General features: G+C 36.0%; 2 protein-coding genes across 2 annotated transcripts; one reads left to right on the top strand and one right to left on the bottom strand.

Moving 5' to 3' along the window:
- Window positions 1-579: 579 nt before the first annotated feature.
- LOC143458259 (uncharacterized) lies at window positions 580-11,393 on the bottom strand. Its single transcript, XM_076955301.1, has 10 exons — window positions 11,190-11,393; window positions 3,874-3,949; window positions 3,413-3,480; window positions 3,166-3,274; window positions 2,853-2,906; window positions 2,434-2,500; window positions 2,264-2,362; window positions 1,977-2,058; window positions 1,813-1,910; window positions 580-1,739 (listed from the first exon to the last, which is right to left on the bottom strand). Exons 1-10 carry the CDS (start codon window positions 11,292-11,294, stop codon window positions 836-838), a joined length of 1,662 nt encoding a protein of 553 aa, XP_076811416.1. The 5' UTR covers window positions 11,295-11,393; the 3' UTR covers window positions 580-835.
- Window positions 11,394-14,447: 3,054 nt separating this feature from the next.
- Window positions 14,448-15,629, top strand: LOC143459379 (PRELI domain containing protein 3B-like). The gene has a single exon (XM_076956554.1). It carries the CDS (start codon window positions 14,937-14,939, stop codon window positions 15,627-15,629), a length of 693 nt encoding a protein of 230 aa, XP_076812669.1. The 5' UTR covers window positions 14,448-14,936.
- Window positions 15,630-15,947: the final 318 nt, after the last annotated feature.

A 15,947-nucleotide genomic window follows, 5' to 3' on the forward strand; every position in this document is an offset into this window, starting at 1 on the left:
ATCTGTGTTCCGAAAACCTGATCAGCCACAGAATAAATGAAGTGACTGATTCAAAGCCCTCTTACCGTTCAATACGATACCAGATACGTTGTTTGTAATATTTGTTCAGCCCGTTGTCCAAGGTCAGTCGAAAAGCCGTGCAACCTTATTAAACCTCGGATTGGAGATTTCAAATCTGAAAGCTTGGGGCATTTGGTCCACCGTGGGCTAAACAGTGACCTATCTCATAACGTCATTATTTAAAGGCTGCCACAAATCCACCAGAAAAAAATTCCTGTTAACCTTACCCATGAAACTTTAAAATATTGGTGAGGGAACACCAATGTCTAATTAACGGAAAACATGACACAGAAGACTTGTGATTTAACTTGAGCACTTCGATGTTACTTTAAATTAGTTTCACTCTGGCTAAAGAAAGAGCGGCAAAATCAGAAAAGAGGAATTGTTCAAAATCAATTGATTTGGAATCAAAATCTCCTAAAATAAAAGGGAAGGGCCCTGCCGCCTGGATTTGACTACCACACTGAAACCTGAACCTAAATTTAACTTGAATTCAAGTTTAAATAACCAACATCAAGCTTAAGCTACTGCTTTTCTTTACTTAGTGCCTATCTTAAACAACGGGCCAATGGAACATAATATAGATAAATAGTCAATTTTATGATCAAAACGCATAATTATTATAAAATAAACACTATAAAATTCGACCTGCAGGGATAACTACACACAATTAGAAAACTTATAAGGTATAGCAAAGTGGATGATGCATAATTTAATCGATAACGCGTTGCGATAGTAGATAGACAGAAAAGAATAGAATTGTTAAATGCAAAATTTAGGCACTTTCAAATCCTAAAAACTCTGACCCAAGAAGAGAATCTCGGGTTGACGAGTTTAACAACATTATCAAATCATCAGTTGATTGTGTAGCTTGACTTGTCCTAGTAAACCCATATTTTTCGCTAGGTATCTCCGTTGAGGTATCCAATTTCCGTCTTGAACTCTTTGAGAAAACAGGTGAAGCAAATTCTGAAGAAGAGTTAAGCTTGTCATGGGGAGTTTTTGCCTTCATCGGACTTCTTTTTCGTTTGCCCACTCTGGTTAGAGCATGACATGGAGATTTTGTTTTAGGAGTGCATACAGATTCGGAGACCTCTAGTTTAATAGTTGCCGAGGTTTTATCTGTGTACATATGATGGGATTTAAGTTTAGAACGAGTCACTGGAGACGTCTCAAAAGATATGGTCTGCTCATAGTGATCAACATCACAGATTTTGTTTGTAATCTGAGGTTTGTTGGTTGTTTTCATTGATCGAAGGAATTTTTTTGGACTACTTTTTTTTACTCTTTTATCTGAAACAGCAGTTTCTGAAGTCAAAATTGTTGTTATTTGAGGCATCTGGCTTTGTTTATGAGGAGTTGTTTTAAAACTTGATTCCAAAACTTTATTTTCGGAAGTATTGCAAGGCTCTGCATTTAAAGATATTTTGATGCTAGCCAGTTTTCTTGGACTGGTTCGTCTTGTTAAAGACTTCGAATGTTTTGTAGAGGATTCAGTAGTTGTTAAACTTTTACCCTCTGATCTATTTTTGGTTTCTTCACATGTTGATGTCAAAGAAGACATATCTGGCTTGAAGTCTTGACAACATATACGATCGTGACGATGCTTTGTATTTATATTTTCTTCTCTGTCAGCTTCGTGTTCGACGGGTAAGAACATCACCTGGCGCCTCAAAAATCTGCAAATGGATGTCAACACAAATGATAATGAAACTATCGCTATATAGATAGATCAAATGTTAACAGACTTACGACGATAAATCTAAGTTGTTTGTTGTGATGTACTTGTCCAATTTTTCATAATGATTTGCCACTTCACCAAAGTTTATATGCTGTACATCCTTGCGGTGCTTTCAATACAAAACAGTTTTACATAAACAGCATAGCCATATGGTACTAATATGAACAGCTCTTACTTTTCGTTCATTTAAGTAGGAACGCTGGCAACATTCGCAAAAACCTTTTTTCTCAGCAAGCTTTTTCTTGTCTGTCGTTTTCCTACAAAAAAACATTCATTTTGCATATTTTTGTTTCATGGGAAGTAGACTACTACCGGTAATTTAAAATTTACACACACATGTAAAAAGGTTATATGATTAATTTGCTACAAATTATGATGATCTCAATATTCAGCAACCTTGAAAGAATGCCTATAATTGCAATAAAAAAATTAACAAAAATGCAAAAAATAATTTGCACTAACTTGTACATTGGCAGACTTTCATTCACAATTGGGCATTTATTGCCAGCTACTGAAAGGTTAAGTTGAGAAAAAGTTTCAAATTCATCATAAATAGGTTTGCTGTAAAAAATATTAATAACTTGTTTAAACTGGTTATCATCAAACAGTACCAATAGTTAGTAATAATCAACCTTTTTTCATCTTCTATTTTCAAACATGGTTCCTTGAGTTTTATTTCAATGGGTCGAGAAGATGGCCCTGCAGAAGGAAATGTCACAAACATGTGTTTCTGAATTTAGCAAATGAAGCATTAATCAATAAACAACCTACTTTTGTACTAAAGCTCTGCAAGAATATTTACCCAGAGAAGGTTATTTACCCATATTTACCCAGAATAACTACCCAGAGAGGTTGTTTTAAGAAGACACGGTTTAACAATTTTTGTTATGGCCTATAATGTCAGTGTAACATTCCTCAGATCTTGTACTATTACCCTCACAGACAGAATGGCAAAAAACAAAGTATAAAAAGACACCGGTAATAAAATAGCAATTAATAGAGCTAAGACTTGTAAAATTGCATTATAAGTTAAAAAAACCAGTTTACATACCAGCATCTGGAGGGCCTGTACAAGCTAGTTGCTTTGCAAGCCAATGCCAAACCTCTGTTAAAGTAAAACAACATAATGTTATATTAAGTAAATAAGTATCAAATAGCAGCATGGTAATATTGAGTATTGACATTGTACCACAATGGTGAAATAGTATGCTGTATTCAAGTATGTCAAGTATCCTGACATTGTGATATCTACTGTGTAATTTTTCACTTAACAAGAAGGAAACATTGGACTATAACCTTTCATGTACTGGTATTTTAGAATGATACAGTTATCCAATCAACTAACAGCCATATTTTTGCCTTACCACTGGTACTTCTAAGCTTTATACCCAGTTTTCTTGCCGTGTCAACAACATTCGTTGATGAATTTTGTTTTGCACCAGCTCTCTTTGCCAAATCTTTCCATCTGTTATTCTTTATAATTTACAAATAATCAGTAAGTTAAATATATCGAACGTCCATTCAGTAACAGAAAGTCTACACTATGTAATGCGTTAAGGAGAGATTGCAAGTTGCAACAACTCAAAAATTATGCAATAGGCATATACTTACGGTATTAATTGATTTTTGAGTCCCAGATGTGTTGAATGGACTTTGCTCTGCAACTTTCTGCCCTTTGTCTGAACAAAAAATAAAAGTTGCATCATTGATGTAAGAAATGTGATAACACTGCTGTATGCAACTAATGTAACTATTACTCAAAATAGAAAACATGCGCTAAAAATTTAGTTATACAAAGATCATAACTTAGTGCAGTGGTTCCTAACCAATGGGTGGCAATTGGATTTGATGAGTTACTGTCACCTGTCATAATCCATCAATGAAATTCATATCCAAACCAAAATTCGAAATTAAAATCAAGTGCATCAATAATACAAACCGAATGAATGAATGTAAAACCTTAAATATTATATGTTTGTTGAAAGTTGTGTCACCAAGGCGGTAGCATTCAAAATTTGGGTGACTTGAAAAAAGGTTGAGAACCACTGACTTAGCTCAAGATATGCACTGACATTTTGAAACTTTTTCCAAATTGCTACTGCTGGTCACAGCAAAATGAATGCCACCATCCAAAAACTCCTCTACTTTCTACAAAATAAATAAAAACATAACCATTATTATTAACAATGTTTCTGTACGGTAAACTCTATTACAATTTAAAAAGATTACATTTATGATTACATGGCATGCATTATTATCGTACATACATTATTCGATTACTTTGTTTAGGTTAGGGGTGGGTAAGCTCTTGACACAATGTCAAGTAGGGGTGTACCAAATCGTGTTTTTAGATTTGGTACGAAACTGAACTATTCAAAAAAGGAGCCAAACCATTTCAATTGAATTATCACATACTCAGATTTCCTGCTACATACGCCAAATAAGGACAAAAATCGTAGAATCTGTTGTTATAGTTTTCGATCACTGAAGAGAGCATTTTTAAAGTATTTTAAATATTCGGCCAAATCTGAAAACCAAACCTGGAAATATATTTAGCTGAAAACTAAATTTGGCGAGTTTTACCCAGTTTGGCCAAATTAATTCGGTGCACCTCTAATGGTAACATTGGGTATTAAGAGATCACCAGAGAGCCAAATAAAAGCATTTAATTATGACATAGAAAATAGTTTGTGATGCTATCCAATTTTATTCAGTGTAATCCCAAATTTTGAAAATTGTCATTTATGACTATAGCGTTGTGTTGTATTAGTTACTTTGTGGCAAATTTTAAATCAGCAAGTATGTAAAATTCGAAAATCTCTCTTGTTGGGAGATGATATTGCAAAGGTTAGATAATATTGGACACTAAATAGAAAATATAGACACCCTAAAATGGAAAAGTAGCCATATTATTTCGGCTTACTGAAAATAAGATTTAGCTGTGCTTGCCAGTCTTGCTTTAATCAGGCCAGCGAGTAAAACCAATATCAATAAATAATTATGTAATTTTTGTAACTACAGTCGGCATTATTTTTTGCATTAATTTTTGGCAATATGCTAGTATAACTGTTTTTTCAAAGCAAAGCCTATCGCAAGTACCATTTATCAATATTGACCGGTTATGGAATTTTCAATGTTCTGATGTATTATCACTACGTAACACAATTTTTGTTTGGCTACTTTTTTTAATGCCCGTTTATGAATTTTTGGGTGCTGAGTTCAAAAATCCAGTTAGTTTTTTCGTACCATCATTACTTTTTGAGATATTAAAATTTAATGTAGCTGTAAGTACAGCAAATCGTGTTCTACTCTTGCAGTAGATTTTAGCTCCACATCTATGTTTTGTTTGGTTTATTAAACGCAAAAACCAGTTTAAAAACGTTAATAAGGAAGGCTTGAAGATAAATGTAACATAGTTTTGTCAAACAGTAAGAGTCGTTCAAAAATGTACTTTTGAGCGAGTTTTTCTTTTATGACTACTCCTTTCTTGCCTTACTAAGGACCAAATGTATTTTCCCATCATTACACTATCCCAGCGGCCTTTATATCGTTTTTCCATTGGCTCAATATCCTGATGAAGTCTCTCACCGTGCTCCTCACTGAAGCCACCTAGATTTTCTTGAAAAAAATCCAGATGCGAACATAAAAAATGAAGTTTGTAAAACATGCGACAACCCATGTTTTGGTAACTTTTGATCAGTTTCTCCACCAACTCTTTGTAATTTCTGTCCCTTTTATTTCCCAAAAATTCATCAAACACACCTCGAAATGCTTGCCACGCTTCTTTTTCTGTTTCATTCATTGTTTATTCCAAGCTTTTACACTTTAACATTGTGTTTATCTGGGGACCAACAAATATTCCTCCTTTTATTTGGCAAGTGATGGTCTGGGAAACATTGAACAGATTTCTTGAAAAATTTGTCCTTGAAAATCCAAAGATTTGACAAACTGTTTTACCAGACCTAATTTGATATGAAGTGGAGGCAATAAAACTATTTCCCGGCTTACAAGAGGTTCCCTAATAACGTTGTACATTCCTGGGTTTAGTTTTTCCCGTGTCGGCCATTAATTTTCTCATCTGATAGTGCTCACCGTCAGCTCTACTATTCCCACAAGCACAGAAAGCAAGAGTATTTTGTGTAACCACCCTGCAGACCAAGCAAAATTCCCAACATTTTAAAGTCACCACAAACATACCACTTAAACTGAGTGTAATTGATTTTAATGAGCAGTTGCTTGACGTTTTCATAATCTTCTTTCATCTGTAAGGAATAAGCAAGTGGAATTGATGGGTATATGTTGCCATTGTGAAGTAACACTGGTTAAGACTTTTGGTAGAACTGTCAATGAAACGCCGCCACTGAGTAGGATCATGATCTATTCCAACAGCACCAAACAGGCCTTCTACATCTTTGCAATAGCAAAGGTCTTCAAAAACGTCAAAGTAGACAGAAAATCCCAAGTGCCTATTCCTGTGGGGGAGGCAGTATTCTTACTTAAATTTCTGCACTGTCTACTAGACATTTTGATTTCTACTATTTAAAAGATGAACTGAATCTAAGATTTACACAAGACTTAACTCTACAAAATGTAATCATGTGGTATACATCTCTTTGTAAACACTAAACATGACTTTCTAATGAGACTATACTGAATTTAACAGGCTGAGACTCCCATTCACTTTCTCAAGTAAATAGGACGCCCATTTACAACATGATAGTACTGACAGACACAGATCATAACCGCATAAAATACCTACAGTTAATGGAAAATCACAAAAAACGGAAATTTTTGTATTTTGAAAACGATCGATGATAGAAAAAAACTGATAGCATTTTTGAAATCAGCGCTTGAAAATCATACAGATACACTTAATAAATGTAGCCAAACAAAAATTTTTTCAAATTTTGTTACGTAGTGTTATAGCAGTAGTCACTAGACAAAATATTTTGTTACAATCAACTTTCCGATTAGATATTAACTTTTCATTCAGGTTACACTTAGATCCTTTTAATTTAATCATGGTAAAAATAAGAAAAGATCATTTACCAGTAACCGTTATTAATGATATTTCAAGTGATATGCGATAAATTTGACTATTTGAGCTCTCTAGGACAATTTTATACAAAATTATACCAACTTTATGGAATTTACCATGACCTTTAACCTGGTGTTGGTTGACCATTACAAGGAACAACTGAAGAATTTCACTAAAGATGAAAGATGAGAATTTTGGTCCAATTACCAATTTTTTAAAGGTGACACGTTTGATTGCGATTAAAAAATTTTTTTCCTGCACAAGTCAGGCCTACTGATAAATGCTACAGCATGACATTTTGACCAATCCAGCAAGCTTACCTGACCACTTCACATTGACTTTTTGACGAGCAAAACTTCTGGCCATCTTTAAATGATGACTAGTCTAATTTACAAGCAGAGTACCCCTTTAAAACTAGCTATGTTTGATTTGACCATGACACCACGTCAAACAGGACCGTTCTTGTTTGTACTATGCAGAAAGGCTGACTTTTTCACATTTCATAGGTTTACCAATTGTGATGAACAATGAGACCAGTTTAATTTTTTTAGGCAGAACTTCATTCTTTTTTGGTATATTTGTATGTTGTAACTTTTGTAATTTCGAAAGCAAAAACCAAATTGTTTTTTTGTTAAATTTACGCTGTTGAGGTTAACACAGTATCAACATAACTTTTAAAGTAAGAGGTTATAAGTTGACATGCAGATTATTGTAAGCAGAGTCAAGTAACTATAATCACAACAAAATGCACGTTTTTGTTGAACTTTTACATTCTGCTCATACATAATAAAGAGGACAACTATCTACAGCAGAATGTAAAAGTTCAACAAAAATGTGCATTTAAACTGAAACTCTGTACTATGGATTCTAGCAAAGATTTCGCTTTAAACAGCACTGTTTCTGTTTGTTCTACTTAACTAAGCAGGCAAGGAAACGAACTGGCTAAGTTAAACAAACAAGAAATCTATATAGAAAAATCTGAATGAATTTATCCTTAAACCTTTAGTTTATATAAATTTACTCCAAATATTGTACATACTTCACTAATAATGCACAGACTTCCTGTCAAGAAAATAAAGAAATATTAGAGAGTACAGTGAAACCTTGTTAATCCGGACCACTTCGTTTCGTCAAAAAATGTCGGTTTAGCGGGGTTTCCGGATTATCGGAAAGGAGAAAATCAATCAATCTTGCAAATGCAGCACCGTGTTCAAAACGCAGTATGCACCCTAGTCCAATTCTAAGTACCGAGTTTCTGGCTGGACAGCAACTAAAATAAAATTATATTTTTTGTATGATCCGACCCAGTGTCGAACCCCAGAACCACCGTATTAAAGACGAATGCTCTAAGCCAGAAGTGACGAACGGTATGACAACCGCTCTTGCATGGCGAAGCATTCCGGCGGGACCAGCAGTCTTGAACTTTCTTTGACCTGTTTCTAATCTTTGCGCAATGCGATATCATAAGCTGATAGCACGATTGAGTTGCAGCAGTATGTCTTCAATAGATTGCCGCACTCAACCGATGATACTGTAGGTATTTTTTGCGACCGCTGAAGCGTTGTTTGTTACTGTTGATGAACAATTTATTTTTTCGTTTTAAAATACTGTACAGTTTCATAGTATGACTAAAAAGCTGTGCGGCTTACTCAGCTGTAACTGACAAAGTGGCTTGCCACAACGAATAGGTCCGTCACCCCTGCTCTAATCACTAAGTTATCTCCGCAATCTTAATCCCCTTTTATTTATCAAAATGCATCAATATCGCAAGATGGCAAGAACAGAAACTTAATGTGAAATCAAAACAAACAATTTATTACATAAAAAAGTCTGTTATCTCACGTTGCACGAGTGATTCTTTACTGAAAGATTGTATGTTCCTTTTCATAGCCCACGCACTGTCAAGATAATTTGTGACTTTCGGCAATGAAGAGTGTTGCTCAAAGTAATAAATCAAAGTAGAAATTGCAGATATGGCCTCGTTTGTTGTCACTGCACGAGGTGGACTTTCTGTCTCATCATGGTCACTTTCGGATTCACTGTCGCGTTGAGTGGGTGGGTTAACAATTTCAACAATGGCCTCATCGGATAAAACTTCGCCAGTACAAATCCCAGTATCAACGTCTAGCCAGTCGCAAACAGACATGAGATGTTCACTAGAGATTGTATGGAATCCTTCCATGTCTCTTTGGATTTCTTCAACCACTTCTGTCTCTGTCCCACATGCTGCCGATGTAATCTCAGCAGAAGAGGCCCTGGGAATGATGCCTGTATGCTCCCAACAGTTTTGAATTGTTTGCATCTTAACATAATTCCACGCCTCTCTGATCAAGCGCAGTGCTTCCCGAAGATTAATGGCCATAGGCTGATCATTTTCTATGGACTGCAAGAAATGTTTGGTCAATCCTTTTCGATAGTAAAGCTTGAAATTTCGTATTATCCCAGCATCATTTGGTTGAAGATGAGCCGTTGTATTTGGTGGTAAGAAATGCACCTGAACATTTTCTGAATCTTCTGGAACTATGTGACTGGCAGCATTGTCAAGAAGAAGCAGAACTTTACATTTTTGCTGTATCATACTTCGGTCAAAATCTTTAAGCCAATCTGTAAATACCACACTTGTCATCCAAGCTTTACTGTTGTGTCTATATGTGACATACACGTTTGGATCAAAATCCTTTCCGAAACAGCGGGGCCTTTTTGCTCTTGCAATTAACAAAGGCTTTAGCTTATCTGATCCAGTTGCATTTGAACAAAGACCCCCTGTTATCCGCTCTTTATTTTTCTTCTTCCCTTTTACTGGACCTGTAGCCAGTGTTGCATCCGGCTCCAAGCGATAAAACAACCCTGTCTCGTCCATATTATAGACGTTTTGTAAAGCATAGTTAGCAATGATTTGTTGTAAAGTTTCCCTACCGTTTGAAACTTCAACAACATCAGCTGCAGCAGATTCTACGTGCACTTTTTGCAATGCTATTCCGTGTCGTTTCTTAAAACGATTCAACCAGCCATTTGAATAAGCAAAATCTTTAACACCGAGTTGCTCTCCAAAAGTTTTGGCTTTTTCTTTTAGCATGTCGCATGTAACCGGCAGATTTCGTGAACGGACATCTGTAAACCACAGAAAAATAGCGGCTTCTAACTCTGGTTCCTTGCAGGGCCTAGCTCTTGTAAGGCTTTTACGCTTGATGTCATCTGATGATAGCCATTTTCCCTTTTGTTTAAGAATGTCAGAAATTGTTGACCTTCCTACATTTATTCCCCATTTTAAGTTGAAATGCTGTCTAATCTCATTTTGCGTTGCCTTTTTATGATCCCGCTGGTATTGGCAGATCTGCTGCTTCTTTTCGGTTGATATTTCAATTCTTGAACGTTTAGATGGTGGCTCTGATAAAGGCATACTGAATAGCACAGCAAAATTTTTTTATAAAGCGCAATGCTGTACAGTACTGTACTTTTGAATCAATAAAGACCGCAACGTTATTATGCGTAGATAATCGGCTATTGTTTCGTCAACTAACTACATTCTGTATGAGGACAATCGTGAATCATTTTCGCTAAACTGTTAATAATCCGGTTTATCGGATTTTATTGCTATTGATTTAGCACATTTGTTCCAAAACTTTTGTGTTGGAGTCGGACAGCGGGGTTTCCGGATTAAAGGGGTAAAATGCATAGGAAGAAATCCGTTCCCGGCAGTTTTGTGTCGGATAGCGGGGATTCCGGTTCATCGGGGTCCGGATTAACGAGGTCCCACTGTATTTCCTAAAACAATCTGTCAAGGCTGTTATTGTCTTTCAACCTCCAAGCTAGATTTAGATGTTTATGAAAAGCGTGTGTAGTTGTTACTAGTTCAAACCTACTCTAAAATTAAATTGGAATCTCTGGGTGCAAAACAAAATTATGTTATTTTGCACATCGCCACTTACAGTAAATATAAAAACCGGGTGTCAAGGATTGGGCAATGTAACCTATAAAACCGAGTCTAAATACATATTTTACCCGCCGCAAACTAACAATAAGCTTCATGCATCCTGGGCTGAAAAGAATGGCACTTTTTGACAATATCTGAAAGGTGCAGCACTTTTTGACAATATCTGAAAGGTGCAGGACATGGAGCACTGAGTGCAAAATGGTGCATTTTGCATTCTGGTAGGTTACCAGACGTACACAAAACTTTTGGGCTCTGCCTTTTAGGCGGTATATGAGCGATCTATAAAAAAGGAGTTACTGTGCTGTTATGTGTCTAATAAAGAGAAAAAACAAAATAAACGTCTTGGGGAGACCATTATCAAAAATCTGGAGAGTGTTGTTGCCATGCTTTCCACTATGTCATAAAACCAAACATACCCCGCCAAGCTTTGTCAGGCCGTCCTTGATTTTTAGTTTCATGTGTTTCTCAACTTTTGGATCTATAAAGAAACGTTTTCCAACCAGTGGGTGTTGTTTTTCCATTTTCAGTCCACTGCAATGGACTTAATCATTTAAGCATACACAATTAATATTTTAAGCACTCACTCAAACCTAGAAAGATAAGATGACACAACACATTGACTACTACGGAGTCAAAAACACAAGTCAGGTTAAGGATTTGGGCAATAAAACAGCAAACCATTTTTTAAATCATGTATCATACATATATTTATTAGACACATTACAACTACCTGATGTTCAAAACGAGTTCTAGCCACCAGAGGGATCATTGCCAGATGAAATGGCAATCAAAACTTACACTCCTATTTAATTATCGATTACTAAGTCCTAATCCTAGTTATTGTACTTGAAAGCTAGAAGCCAATCGCCTTTTCAAAAAATGCTATATTGTTCGTCCATATGTAGCATAATTATTATGTTAAAAATAGTAAACTACTGCACTTTGTTGTCTGAAAAAGACTAACAACAATGCAGTATGATTGACACTCTTGTGTGTATTCGTAGTTGTTAGTTTCAGACCACTTTTAGTCTGATCTCTTACTTTTGGCAGGGTCTCTTGTTCTTTTTCACTCTGACTTGAAGGCGTAAATGAAGTAATTTTTTATTTTGGTTATTGGATTTTTATATAGTATTGCCCAATTTAGAACTGTCCACCAGGTCCACTGAACAAGAGCAATTATCGTTAATGCCTTGTCCAAGGCTATTATAAGTTTTGCCACAGTATAGCACAACTGGGTATCAAACACGGAATACGATACTCATTTATTGCAAGAGCAGCGCCCTGGATTGCATTTTTTAGCCTTTTTGGTTTTGTTAGACATAAGGTTATGTTACGTGGTCAGCATCCAAACTCTGCAGTTTGGAATTGTTCACCAAGATTTCAGTTGTGTAGAAGCAACATTCCAGTGTGCATGGAAGCAGCTTGGGTGCACTGTGACTCATGGCCAAAGCCCCCCCCCCCGGTGTTTGTGATAGGAAAGGTGTGGCATCTTATGATAAAAAATTGGGCAAAAAAGCAGTCCTTCCGATTGTTTTGGAGATACCGATTTTTACTTTCAATTCGTTTACTTTAAAAGGGACCAAAAATATAAGGTTTAAAAGTGCCTAAATATATGCTAGGCATACACTAGGCCTATAGGCTAGCTGCAGACCTTCCAATTACAAAAATCACGAGCCGCCATTGGATATTTGGTTTAAATCTGTTAAACTAAGAAATTATTTTGTGTGTTTAGTGGCCATGCTAACATACCATCTTATAGGATTTTCGGTACAAGATTGTGCAAAAAGACTTTACTTAATAACGACCATATAGCGGCTATATTATAGCCTAATACCACCATTTTTAAAAGCTTTCAGTATTTGGATTTGAGTAAAGCAATCAATCAAGCACAACAACCCTATAGACATCTTACTACACAAAATAAAAGTTGAACTTCAAGGTCAATGCTTCTATATAATACACAGAAAAGAAGCATACAGTAATTCCTACACTCTACCGCAATGGTTCTCAACCTCGGAGCAGTATGATATCGCAAAGAGGCACTAAGCCTGTAATCAATTTTCAAAATTAGGAGGCGATTTGATTCTCTGGGTGGCGTTTCCTCATGTTTATAAAAAACGATTTCTCATAGTTATGAAACTATAATATATAAACTATACTAAGCGGTATATTTTTCTGTGACAAAGAAGTGCACTTTGCCCCATACCTACTGTAATCGGACTAAGAAAATCCACCCCATTCGTCTACTTTCCGCCCATTAAAATGGTCCAGAGTACGGGATTTTTTCCTCATTCCAATGGTTGAAAGTATGCCTTTCTTACCCTAGAGTAAGATATAAGCCATTGGAATGGGAAGAAGTTTACTTCGGCACAAGTATGGTTTGTGAACCCCATTCGTCTATTTTTCTGCCCATTAAAATGGACCTGCTTTTAGCAATGGGGTTTCCCACAAACCATATTTCTGCCGAAGTAAACATCTCCCCATTCCAAATGCACATCTCTTACTCTAGGGCAGGGGTGGCCAGACCTGCTTCATGCTCGAGCCGCATATTACCAATTCGAGCTTTAAAAGAGCCGCAACACAAACACAATAAAAAATACGAATTTATTCACTCGCAACGAAGTGTAGCTATTGATAAACATTAGTGCTGCGTGGTGATACTATGAGTCTCCACCTGGGCTTCACCAACTCTTTTTGCAATTATTAGTGTAACCGTAACCGAGACTTAAAACTAGGTCAGCCCTGAGGTACAGCTTCAAACTGACAGTTTACTTAACTACAGTGTACAAGTTAGCACACTTCTGTACAATAATGTACTTTTTGGAGTGTAATTTGATTATTACTAACAATGAGTCCATTGTTACTACGTGTGATAGAACGCATTGTTTCATAATCTGATCAAACAACTCGTCTAGACCGGGAAAATGCATGTCTAATTCAACAATACTAATTCATTAAAGAGCCGCAATTAAAGGCTCAAAGAGCCGCATGCGGCTCGAGAGCCGCAGTTTGGCCACCCCTGCTCTAGGGTAAGAAAGGCATACTTCCTACCATTCGAATGGGAAAATATTACCGCATTTTCACCCATTTCAATGGGCGGAAAGCAGACGAATCGGGTGAAATTTAACAGGAACACTTATTTTTTTTTTTTTTTTATTGTTATTTGCACGTTGGAGTTAGTTACCGTGCTACTGATCGTGTTTATCTCATGCTATCATCATTCTTGCACGTTTTCAGAATTTGGGCTTGGCTGCTTTTTCCGTCATTGTTTTATGGCTGAACTGTGATGTTTCTACATTATAATGGTTAGCATTTTATTTTTCGTTCCTCCACTGACGATGACGAAAAAGAAACGATACAATACGAAATAGGAAAGTTGAGTACATTCTGCGCAGAGCTGGTTAAGCCAACAGCATTGTTACTAGGCCAACTTGATATGGTGAGATTTCGTTCAGGTATCGTTGCTACCTTTGACCTTTTGGTATGGTGGTGGCGGACGGACTTTGATTTGTAACCAGGCTGAACATCGCCTTTCGCAATAGTGAATCACGTGTCAAATTATGACGTTATATGCCGGTCACCTGAAGGTTGGTTGCGTAACTATTACTAATCCAATAAGCCATACACTTAGTCAGAGAAGGTTGTGGTGGATTGTAGTTTAGTGTGGCGTAGGCCTAGGTTATATACTTTAGATAGCACTACACTACTACAGGGCTGTAGTATAGGCTAGCCTGACAAATGAATAAGCATATGTGTAATGCAGTATTTTCCATATTTTCGCCACAGAAAAGTTAGATACGTTCCGCCGCCAAACGATTGCACAGTGGTGTATTTAGAATTGTGTTGAGGGGCGGGGAAAATGATTCTAAACGCAGGATCTAACATACCCGTATTAGTGACCCTCATCAAAAGGCATGAAAAGCGCAAAAAGCTGGGTTTTATGCCTAAAAACATGATTTAAAAGACCTCGAAATAGACTAGGCCTAAATTGTATTTTCATATTTAGGCATATCAATTGTGGAAATTTATAGTCTACAACTTTCAAACGTCGTATAGCACAGTTTTGTAACCCAATGCTTAGTAGCCTATATATTTTCATTCTTTTATTCAGATATAGCCCTCTTATATAAGATTGTTAAACAATACTAAATTCAGTTAAGGTAATGGTTTGGATATCTAGTGATAAACATGTGTTTAGCCATTCATGGGAAAAGGTAGTGGAAGCTGCTTTACGCAAATATCCCAATCCAGAATCACCAAATGTCATTGGAACTGACATAATTGACAGACAGATAGATAAGGATGGGAAGTTGTATTCCAAACGCATTATATCATCAATATGGTCCAATGCATATACCGACTTCATCTCAAAGCTCATTGGACTTGATGTTACTAAAATTGTTCATGCTGTGGAGTTTTCAGTGGTTGACCCAAAGCAAAAAGTTTATCAGCTTACTTCACAAAATTATAATTTCATGGACTATATAGTTGTGTCAGAAAAGCTTACTTATACTCCTGACAAGATTGACCCATCATCTACCCTTCTAAAGCAAGAGTGGCACGTTACTTGTAAAAATCTGTCATTTACAAGTTACTTGGAAAATGCTATGGGTACAACAATGAAAACTGCTGCCATACGTGGACGTCAAGGAATTGAATTTGTTATTGCTCAAGTGAAAGAAGAAGTGGAAAAAATTGCCTCTTTGGATGCTGTAAAAGAAATGCAGACCATTGCCACCAATACCTTACAAGAATTTAGCAATATTCATCAAAATATGGAAGATATTGGAAAAAACTGGGAAGAAAACTTGCATGAAGAGTTAAACAATTTTATAAAAAAGAATGTACAACAATGATTTTATTTTCTACCACTAAAAAGTTTTTTTATTTATCTAGGAAATTCTTGTTATACATTTTTAAAAATATTTAATTATACTGTAGTAATGGTGATATCTTGAGAGAATAAACAATATTTGAATACTGTTTTAAAATGGGTAAAACCTGAGTTAAATGCAACTGTACTAATTCAAATATTGAAAGCTTTTTTTGCATTGTTAAATTGGTTATTAATATTCTTACATGCCCTTGTCAAGTTAGGGTAGCTATATGTAGGTAGAGTCGAAAACGTAAGGCTATTTATTGATTTTGTTTTTTCAGTTACTTGTGCTTCACCA

Source organism: Clavelina lepadiformis, chromosome 1, assembly GCF_947623445.1.
Source record: "Clavelina lepadiformis chromosome 1, kaClaLepa1.1, whole genome shotgun sequence".
Classification (NCBI taxonomy): domain Eukaryota; kingdom Metazoa; phylum Chordata; class Ascidiacea; order Aplousobranchia; family Clavelinidae; genus Clavelina; species Clavelina lepadiformis.

What these genes read in the sequence shown, in the direction of transcription:
- LOC143458259 (XM_076955301.1), bottom strand. Translation starts at nt 11,294, where the DNA reads ATGGAAAAACAACACCCACTGGTTGGAAAACGTTTCTTTATAGATCCA. An exon ending in TACAGGCCCTCCAGATGCTG is followed by an intron (nt 2,501 to 2,852) that starts GTATGTAAACTG and finishes TTCCTTCTGCAG; the next exon opens with GGCCATCTTCTCGACCCATT. An exon ending in GAAAGTCTGCCAATGTACAA is followed by an intron (nt 2,059 to 2,263) that starts GTTAGTGCAAAT and finishes GTTTTTTTGTAG; the next exon opens with GAAAACGACAGACAAGAAAA.
- LOC143459379 (XM_076956554.1), top strand. Translation starts at nt 14,937, where the DNA reads ATGGTTTGGATATCTAGTGATAAACATGTGTTTAGCCATTCATGGGAA.